Below are 11,007 nucleotides of genomic sequence, written 5' to 3'. Positions count from 1 at the left end.
CGAAACCGACACCCGACGTTCGACATTCGATAAAAGGCCAAGCCACAAGCATAATAAATGTATTTGTATAAAAATTAAGCGAAGAACGCTTCGCATTGTGTCAAGTTCGGCTCAAATATTTACACTGCGTCCCATTGTAAAGAGTATTTCTCAAGCAGCCACCTCCGTTCCTCCTCCGTTCTCTCCTGCTCTTCACTTTCCGGAAGGAACAAACAAACGAGGTACAATTTTTGGGTAAGTTTATACGGTGAAAAGTGAAAACAAAAGCGTGTCCAGTGCCTAAGTTAGTCACGTGCTTCAATGCACGTGTCCTTTTTAATGACCAACGAATTGTATAGCCAAAAGCGAGGGAGTGAGGAGAGACGGAGTGACGGAGGAAAAAAAGAGAGAAGAAAATCAAAAAGTAACGCGGCTTTTGTGCCACATTGAAATCCAATTCAATGAAATTGTTGCCACGCTCGAGTTCCATTAGACAAAACCAATCACAACAACATGAAAGGTGAGCGGGTGGTGTTTGGCTTGAAGGGAAACACACACAGCACTCAATTGTTGGTCAGTTGAAAATATTTCGACAATTTGCATGAGCGCCTCGCTTCCCTTTTCCGCCTCCTTTTCACTCCTCCCTCGATACGCGACCATGACACAAAGGAATATGTCAGCTATCAATTGAACTCTTTTTCTTCTTTTATTTCAAACCATCTTCGCTGGGTTCCATTTTAATTGAGGGCTGTGGCGACGTGTGGCCAACAACAACAACAACAACAACAATGGCAACAAACAACAACAAATAAAACACGCATGACATTTACAGCAATGCGAAAGAGATAGCAACACAGTGAAAGAGGGATAGAGAGAGAGAGAGAGAAAGCTCTGGCTATTCGCTGGTCAGATATTGAATTTCATCATGTTGGCCATTGAAAGCAAATGAATTGCACGCTTTTCATGCTGTCAATGTCGTCATGGTCAGTCAGTCAATCAGTCAGTCTGTCAAAAGGAGCGTAATTAATATTATATTTATGAATGCTGGCACAAAAATGTAACATTCAGTAACATTGTTAACAGGATCGCTTTACAATATTCTTAACGAGGTATTACTAGGGATTAGTTGAGCTACAAAACAAAAAATTGAAAACTTTAATAGATGTTTTTCAGAAAATTTTCATAATTTGTACGTAGGGATACAAATATTACATACATATGTGAACTTTGAAATAACAGTGTGATAGATACAAAACTACATAATGGGTTTTGCATATTCCTTTTTGTTAGTTGATCGCTTGCTGGTTGTATTTAGTAAAATAAAACATAGAGACAACATTGTTGTTTGTTTTCGTCTTTGTAACAGCAGCTGTTGATTTTTATACCCGCTACCCATAGGGTAGAAGGGTATTATAACTTTGTGCCGGCAGGAAATGTAACATATGTAACAGGTAGAAGGAGGCATCTCCGACCCTATAAAGTATATATATTCTTGATCAGCGTCAACAGCCGAGACGATATAGCCATGTCCATCCGTGTGTCTGTCCGTCTGTCCGTATGAAACACTGGATCTCAGAGACTATAAGAGATAGAGCTATAATTTGTTTTGACAGCATTTCAAAATCGAATACCAAGCGTAATATTAAAGCTAGAGCTGCGAATAATTGTTATAGTAGTTATGATTCCTGAAAATTTGGTTGCGATCAGATAAAAATTGTCGAAGTTATCAAAGAAATACTTTTGTATAGGCAAAACGCATACTTATTAGGGGTCTTAGTTGCTTTGGATGACAATCTGGTATATTGTGCCGTCTATGGTATATTTTGAATGAGGTACTATATCGAAATACCAAATATACCATTGGATATATTTTTAATAATTTTGCAGTATATTCGGTATATTTTGAGAAAAATACCGCAAAATATATTTTTTTTTATTTAAAATGGGTAGCGGGTATCTCACAGTCGAGGAAACTCGACTGTAGCTTTCTTACTTGTTTTGTATATTTTGGGTTGTACCAGATATATGAAAAATATATTATTTAATATCTAGTTTCTAATAACAAATAAAAGTTGTATTTCGACTATTTGGAACTTTACTTTAACTATTGGTTTTCAGTATTTAGAAATATTATTTATAGTCTTTGGTTTTACGAGATATATCAGACATACATTTGTATAGCTAGTGAATATCTCACAATATTGTTGAATTTTGTAAATCATATTAATCAATACAATACACTCGTATGTTAAATTAGACATTAGAATAGTATTATTATGATATATTGTATTACGTATGTTGTTAGATAGTTTCAATTAAAATTTTATTATATTAATTTTAAAAAATAATATTATATTCTGGAATAGTATTAGGAAATGTCTCTGTATTATTATTGTTAAAGTTTTTCATCTCCTTTAATTGTCACCTGACTTGGTTTTAGATGCATCTTCTTCATAACTTCTCATCGCTATTAACAGTAAACAATTGTGCAACGTAGTTGTACTTATTAGAAGACCTAACCAGCATTTGGCAGCGTCGCAATTCAGTCGACAGACTGTCAGCCCTATTGACACTTTGCCGCAGTCTGCGAGTCCATAAACAATTCATTTATTATCCGCACACACTGTGGCTTAAGGAGCTCCAATGTGTGATCTAATGCTTCATGCTTGATTTAGTGGCAACGGCTGCAAATCATCGCCCAGCCGAAAAGGATAAAGAGACAATGCATACGAGAATATGAAAATATGAATATGAATATGTGACTACAGACGTATCTATGAGTGTATGAGTACTCAGACCTGCATGTGGTATAAAAGTGTAGGCATGTGCAATAAATTATCAGTGTTTTTTCCACAAGGAAGAGAGAGTGTGATGTACTCAGGGGAAGGTGACTTGCAGGCAATTGCTCATAATTGGTAGTCAAATATGTACGCCCTCTGCTCTGCCGATTTGTCAGTGGTTAATACACCTCTCTTTCATATGTGAGAAGTCGAAGGTTGATTTGATATATTGGATGGATTTGGCGTAGACAATTTTATGAGCACTGAATTTATTTGATGTTTTCTTCTTTTTTCTGCTTTTGCTCTTGCGCTTTGTCAATAAATTTCAATCAGTCAGCGCTGCAAATCCTTCACAATTTATGTGGCATATTAAAAATCGCTTTACAAAAACTTGAAATTGCCGCGTTTTATATTAAAAATTAAACGAGCAGAGATAAATGAAAAAATACACTTTTTACAATGCACAATAAAAGCAAGAAAAAGAAAGAAATATGTAGAACCAAAACGAAACTAAAATATTTTCCAATCGTAAAAGGAAAAACCATTTGCTGATTTTCCTATAGCCAATATTCGCACACGTACCACAATGTTGCCAACCCTCGGTAAAACGAAGGGAAAAAAATTAAAAAAGTAAAATTGCAAAATAAAATGTCGATAAAAAATAATTTTAATGTCGCCTTTTTACTTTGAATGGGCAGGAGAAGAAAAAATGGAGATGAGTTATGCGACAAAAAGCGAACGTTGGATACTCTTATTTTGAGTTAATGTAAAGTTATTTTGATTATATTATACATAGAAATTATACGTAAAAATAATCAACGAATATATATAAATTATATAAAGGAAAAGTAAATTAAAAGTTATTCCATTTGAAATGTACATAAAGAAAAAGCGAAATAAAAGTTATTCAAGTCATCAAAAAAGAAGCATTTAATATGCGCATTCTCTTCAAAAGTATTTTGACTAATAATAACAATTAAAATCATTTATATTTAAAACAGAAACAGACAATTCACCATTATAATACCTCAATTGCTGCCCCTTTATTTGTAGAGTATCTAGTTAGATTGGCAACGCTTGAGAAGATAAATGGCGAGAAGTAAATGTCGGCATATAAAAAGTGTTGCTCTTATATAATTTAAATTAAATGCGTTTGCTGACAATAAAAATACACCCAATGACGAGGCAACAAATTCAAAAAGCCGTCTCTGCTCTGGTCATAAAACATTTAATATGAAATTTTTGAGCTGCCAAGCAAAGAGAACAGAAGAAGGAGAAGGCAGCCACCCACAAATGAAGAAGAATCATGTAAACAACCCCCAAAAGAATGCATTTAATCATTTAAGTAACAAGTCGAAAGCGTTTTAAAGTGTTTTCCACACACACACACAACACACAGAGCACAACAATAAGATCCACTTGAAAGAACCTTTTCTCAAAAAAGTAAGCGAGAAGTCTCTGGGCGAGAGTTGCAAGTGCCACTTTTGTCGCCTTTTATGCTTATTTGACCATTCAAATGCCACACACACACACAAAGACCTCCACTACACTCCTTTTCGTCCTTTTTTTGAGTCTGTCCTTTATGCCTCGTTGGGTCATTCATTCAAATTCGGTTTTGGCTTTTGTATTGGCCAGCAAACTTCTCCCCCAACTAATCGCATGTACTTTCTTCAAACTTGTTGTCCCTTTTTTATGGCCTTGGAGTGGAATGCTTGAAGCTGCCCACATAAATTTCACTACTCACATGTGATCGGCGAAGAGTTTTCCCACAGTTTAGTGGAGAAGGAGGAGGGAGAGACTGGCAAATCAAAAGGAAGTTGCTGTTGATCCTTGTGTGCTGGGGCTTTTGTATAATTTCCATTTAATAGCTAAACCAACACCTCGTTCAAAGTTGTAGTAAGTAAATACCAGACCCAAGACGAAGCTGACGAAGATGAATACGCAGCTTTTCGACACATCGAACGAAGGATGTGTAAGAATGGATTTGCATAAGGAACACAAGGGAGCAATAGTCCTGGGGCCAATTATCCAGAAAGTGTGACTTGCTGACAGGCTTCGCCTTGTGCTTGACCTAACGAACCATAAATTATACGCTTTTGATGTTTTCGGTGTTGCCTTTCGGACCAGAAATGTTTATTTAGTTTCTATTTTTTTTTTCTGGTGGCCAGGACATGTAAATTACGCAGTCCAAGGAAACGGACATTGTTGAGTTTATCGCTCAAATTCGATTATAATGAAACCCCAAAGACAACAAAAGACGACTTGCTGATCTATGTTTTATTTGTCTGCGTAGTCAAAAAGGACAAGCTGCTTTGGGGATTAAGCGTGTATGATTGAACTGACTGCGAGAGAATTAATTGTGCCAAAGAAAAGGCAACGCAAATTTGCATAAATTACAAATGCAAAACCCAACAACAACATATCGTCTAGGCCATAAATTCAAGTCCAACACCGTGGCTTAACTCATCAACTTGTCTCTTTTTTTTGAGCAGAGAAAAAATCACAAAAATATCGCACTCAAATCAGAGGCAATTGCTGACCAAATGTGACCACAGCTAAAAAAAAATAAATACAACAATTTACAACCACTTGAACTAAAACTTTGGCATTCGGACAACTGACAGGCGGCTTTAAAAATTATTACTCAAACCACAAAAGTTTGGGCAGCTTCAGTTTTCCAATTCGCATGAATTATGTTGCAAATGCTTCGTTATTAATTAGACTCATTTACCACTCGACTCCACTCACAACTCGCAACTGGATGTTGCCATGAAGACACCTTAATTAAATGTCTGTCTCTCATCTCCCGCAAATCTTCCTTGGTGGTTGTTTCGAGTGCCAAATAAACCGCAAAGTCAAGTTTTTTTGGCCAACTCCCGCACTAAGGGGTTGTTGTTGTTTTTCGTTATTTTGGCATTAGAATTTGCATATGAGTTTTTTAGCCCTGATCCCTGGAGACTTGTCATTTTAATTTCCATAAATCAATTTGTTAATTAGTGGGCTCATTTTTGGCTTGTCGACTGCGCACAATACACAACGATTAGCAAAAGGATATTCATAATAATATAATAATATAATAGCATTAAACACTCTTACTACAACTCTTTTTTTCGCCTTTTACCTTACTGTGAATAAATCAAGTAAACTCATCTTAAGTCTATCATTCACAATCTTTGATCATAAAACTAAAAGCAAATGGTGAACTACAATAAACGCAGCAAAATCTTTAATCCTATTTATTTGATATCGAAGATACGTTACTTCAATTTATTTTGATAACCATTATAAAAGAAAAGCGCATAAACTGAAATAAACTAAAATAGTTCTATATAGATATTTTATACAATGCAATTGAGATGCGAGCGCTTTAAAATGCTCTTGGCCTTAAAGCTTCGAGCCACTTGAGCCACTTTTATGAGTGCAGCCAGCCAAACTGAAGTCGAAGTTGAAGTCGAAACCCAAACTCAATCCCAATCTCAATCCCAACCCAAATGGTTGCCGTTTAATGTCACTTGGGCGCGCAAACCATCAAGCATATTACGAGGGCGAGGAACGAAGCTCTTCTCTCTGTTGTTGTCTTGTTTATCTGTCTCTCTGTCTCCCTGACTGCTGTTGAAAAATAACAACAATTTACACAACAAATGCAACCGAGCAACAACCAGCAGCCACATGTGAAGTGTGTGCCGTTGACTTTGAGTCGAGTCCAGGAGTCGAGAAGTTGAGAAGGAGTTGAGAAGCTGGTAAAACCAGCAAAGTGCAGCAACAATTGTTGCCAGCTGTAAATAAACATGGCTTTCGTTGTTGCGTTGCTGCCACGCCCATATGTGTTGCTACCTTCTGATATTGCAACACACACACACACACACACACACACTCACACACAATAGCGAAATGATAATAAGGTATATAATTTAATATCAATCTGACAGCCAGAAGGCAACAAAGTGCGCCAGGCGACGACGACGACGACGACGATGACGACGACGACGCTGCTTTTTATGCTACACTTTTTTCTCTCTCTCTCTCTTGATGCCCTTCCGAATATGAGATTGTTTGCTTTACAGACAAGTTAGCTACTTGACTGGGCATGAAACAGATAATCTAGTAAAGGTAATTTAGTAAACTAGTAATATTAATTTTTGTATTTTTGCAAAGTCTCAAATGAATATATATATATCTAAATTTAAATTTATTTTTTATTTTATGCACTCCTTCCCAAAATTTTACGATACCTCTTAAAGTTTTGCTTTATTGCTCATAGCAGAATGGAAAAACGAAATAGAGCGAAGTAATGTATGAAGAGTAATGCACACAATGTTATATTTTCGAATCTGGTTACATCTCAGGTTTTCAAGTAACGCTAAAAAATCACACACGCTTTAATTTTAGTTACGCTGCACGTGTTTTACATTTTTGGATTATTTTTCAATGAACATAATATTAGTATTAAAGCTACAATTCATCATATATTTTTTTAGTGCAGACGTTAGTGAGAGCTCTTAAATAAAATGTATTGAGTAAGTCAATTTTGTTACTTCGCCTTAGTCTAAAAGTTACAAAGCAAGTTTATAAATACAAAAGTAAATGATCTATGCGGAATTTAATTTTATTTTAAAATCTTTAATCCCTTCACTCTTAAATGAAGAAAGGATCTCTTATTTTTCACATTTGATAGCTATAAAAAAGACTATTCTTTTTATACATAATTGCAGAGCATTTGGTATTCCTTTAATATCCCTTTTTTCTGCTTGCACTTGTCCTCCACGTGCACCTTTCTCCTTTCGCCCTCATCACATGCCCCGGCGCACTTCACTTTTATGCATTGTCTGGTGTGTACGTCTGACGTTCTGTCGAGGTACTCAAATGCTATTCTTTCTTCATGATACTTTTTTCTTCTTTGCTTTTTTGTTAACTAAATAAATGCAGTTTGTTTGCCTGCACTTGTTGTTTGTGTTGAGCCAAGCAGAACATTTCCATTTGAATGTTCTTTTAAGCGAAAACAATTTCTTCTTTGTTTTGCTTTTGAGCATTATTTCTTTTTGCATTCCTTTTCGCCAGCTATTTGTATTTTTGCACCCTCCTCTCTTTCTCTCTCTGTCTCTATCTCCAGGACCTTCCTTAGGGCCACTCAGGTAAGTGATACCAGATGTCATAGACAATGCAACTGCAACTGAAATCTGCACAAAAATTAGATCATGGGTTTTGATTTTGAGGTTGGCGCTAGACCATCATCATACAAGTATGATGTCATTACAGAAGGACATGACCAGCTGACTGCCCTTTGTTGGCCAACCTCTGCAATCATTTTCTTTTGTTGTACCTTTGGAGTTTTTCTTTCCTCTTGATATTTGTTTTTTGTTAGCATTTTTTTGTTTGCCATTTCACCGCATTTTATTTTACATTTTTTATGCAGCAACTATAAAAAAGTTTTTACATTTTTTTATAGCACTTCTTTCTTTTTTTTTTTAGATGCGCTGAGAAAAGAACTTTTTGGCGAGTGCATTATGTGTGGTCTTACGGCGAGAAGTTGATTATGTTGATTTGTGAAATTGATTTGGTTAGGGAGCAGCTCGTGTACTGCACATTTCCTGCTGCATCATAAAAAGAATATTCGTGGCATGTGGAAACAACTACAGCATTGTTCGGAGGTTGTAAAAATATGTTAAACCCGAAATTGAATGCAGTCAGCGACTCAAGGTGAAGAATTCGAGTTGGACCAGCTATGGAAAGAATAAATTTATAAATCTGATTTGTAAAAGTTTTGTTTCTTTATTAAATATACAACAAAAATATATATAATTGAAAGAATATATTTATTTGTTTAAGTTTTGTTCTTTTAAAAGAAGACACAAATATATAGTATCACGATCGTTATCTGTTTATTGGTTTCAAGTTTGTTTCTTTAGAAGAAAACATAAATATATTCTATTTCATCACGATCGATCGCGATTCTTGCTTTTAAGACAATATAACTAGTTCTATCAAACTTCACTATTCCATTCTTAAATATACCATCCACAGGTTGCTTTGTGCCACATAAAATCAAGCTAATAAAAGAGGCAAAACACACACGTATTCAGAAAAGTCAAATAGTGGGCATAGTCAAGCAAAAAGCACAATGCCAAGGAATTTGGTCAAGGACACGTACAAGGCAAAGCAAATGCCGCAGAGCAAAAGCGGAGTTCGAAAATTCGAATATCGAAAATAGAAACTACCCCGCCACAGTTGCCAGTCAACAGAGGAAGTTGAGTTACGTTTAACGTAAGCACATACGTAGCGGTACGTAACGTAAGATGCCACAAGTGTGAAGCAGAGACAAAACTTACGCTCTCTCTCTCTTTTTCTCTCTCGTTCTCTCAGGGAAACGTTTACAGCACGTGATGATGCAGAGTCGAGAGGTCAGAAAGTAGCTGACATTACGGCACAGCGCCAAGTCAGAGGTTGGGGGTTGAGAGAGTGACAACAAAGAGAGAGAGAGAGAGAGCGCACGAAACTGAGAGCAAGAGAGCGACGTCACGGAAGTGTGCGCTCTCAAATGAGCTGTATATTTTCATTTGTTTTGGGGGGTGGACGATTGGCATTGGGTTAGGGCTGGTGGTGGTGGTTGGGTTGTCTGCCCTTTTGTGTTCGCTTGTTGCTGTCACGACTGTTGTCAGCGGGCATTTCCCGGGTATAAATACGCCTGCTGCGGCGCCGTGCGAGTCAGTAGAACGACAGCTCGCAACGAGTGCGTAACAAAGCAAAATCACGCAACACATCACAGTCTGTAGTGAAAAGCAAACAACAAGGAAGTTCCGTGCAATTTGACGTAATATTTGTGACTTGGTCATGGCGATTCCCTTCTACGAAGACGAGCCCGTTGCCGCGACGGCTGCCAGCTTAGAGTCCAGCGACATTACCGACGGCGATGGAGATCAAGTGGATGGTCCCGCTTTCAGCAGTGATGTAGGCTACGACCAGGTGGATTACGAGGCGCCAACTTCAGCAGCGACAGCAACAAGTCACAGTCAAGCGACATCAACCGAAGACGAGACGGCGCCTAGCACGGAGGAGCAACTGCTGGCCTGGAAAATGCTTGCTCTGGCCATGTGCAAGGTGCTCAAGCAGTTCTATCTGCAGCAACAGAAGGGAAAATCTGCCAAGCTGACAGCCACTGTGCAGATTCAGCCGCAGGCGCAGTAAAATCCCATCTCTAATCAACCGATAACAACAACTACAAATTCAAGGCCCTCCGACTTGGAGGACTGACGGCTCCTAAGCGCAACTTGTGATTACTTTTCGTTGGTGAGAACTAGCGTGCCCTGAAAGGAACGAGTTTAGGGGGAGAGAAAATGAGAGACAGTATTTTGCAACCGATGTGAATACATTTTCCAAAGGAAAGCCCACCCAAGGAAATGCAGCAATTATTTTTCGAAATTTTAACATTTACTTCTGATCTGATTTTCATAATTGCCGTGATTACAAAAACAAAAAATTAAAAAAATTGAAAAAAAAAGTTTGGATAAGCGCAAATGTGATAAATAATTTTGCTAAAAATATTTTAAGTGCATATTTTGGTAAAGTTATTTAAACACTTGAATTACGATGTAAATTCGGAATGAATTGAATTAAGTTAAGATTAGTTCTTTCATGATGGTCGGCCCAGTGCAAGCAGCAGCTAGTTTTCATACAGATACGATTCTAATTTTAAGTCCACACTTTTCTACTAAATAGTACTAATAATTCTAATTAGTTTAAGTTTAAAAATCGAAAAAAAAAAACCAAAAACGAAAAAACAACTTTTACAAAACTCTCTTGGTGTCTATTTACAAATTCGACGACGAAACACAAATCGCATCGATTTCCATTTTTAGGTAGTTGGCTTCTTACGTAGCGAATAGTTATGAAAATATATTTATATATACAACATCAACAAATAACTATTAAATATGTGTACTATATATTTTTGTATAATTATTTTGCTGTTAAATGTAAGTTGATGTTCGTGTATTTGTGTCAATTTGATTTTTAGGCCCATTCTCATAGGCAATATTCCTAAGCAATCGATGTGAACCGAAGAGTCCAAATGACAAGCAAAAGATCATTTTCGTGTCACGAGCATGAACATAGTACAAGACAACAATAGTAAAACTTTACAGAGCAACACAAAAAAAATCAGCCAATTTGGTTGGCAATTAATTGTAATTGTAATGATAATTATAATTTAATGTTAAGCATAAAATAAATATTATAAATTCGTAATAAAAAC

At 36.6% G+C, this 11,007-nt stretch overlaps 1 protein-coding gene across 1 annotated transcript; it reads left to right on the top strand.

The window, feature by feature from the left end:
• The first annotated feature begins 9,454 nt into the window (after nucleotides 1-9,454).
• LOC132791016 (uncharacterized) lies at nucleotides 9,455-10,674 on the top strand. The gene has a single exon (XM_060799790.1). It carries the CDS (start codon nucleotides 9,588-9,590, stop codon nucleotides 9,939-9,941), a length of 354 nt encoding a protein of 117 aa, XP_060655773.1. The 5' UTR covers nucleotides 9,455-9,587; the 3' UTR covers nucleotides 9,942-10,674.
• Nucleotides 10,675-11,007: the final 333 nt, after the last annotated feature.

This window comes from Drosophila nasuta, chromosome 3 (assembly GCF_023558535.2).
Source record: "Drosophila nasuta strain 15112-1781.00 chromosome 3, ASM2355853v1, whole genome shotgun sequence".
Taxonomy (NCBI): Eukaryota; Metazoa; Arthropoda; class Insecta; order Diptera; family Drosophilidae; genus Drosophila; species Drosophila nasuta.
The sequence above is the reverse complement of the archived record's forward strand: the minus strand, read 5'-3'. Positions and strand labels throughout refer to the sequence as shown.

Excerpts from the sequence above, each read along its gene's own strand:
- LOC132791016 (XM_060799790.1), top strand. The coding sequence starts at position 9,588 with ATGGCGATTCCCTTCTACGAAGACGAGCCCGTTGCCGCGACGGCTGCC.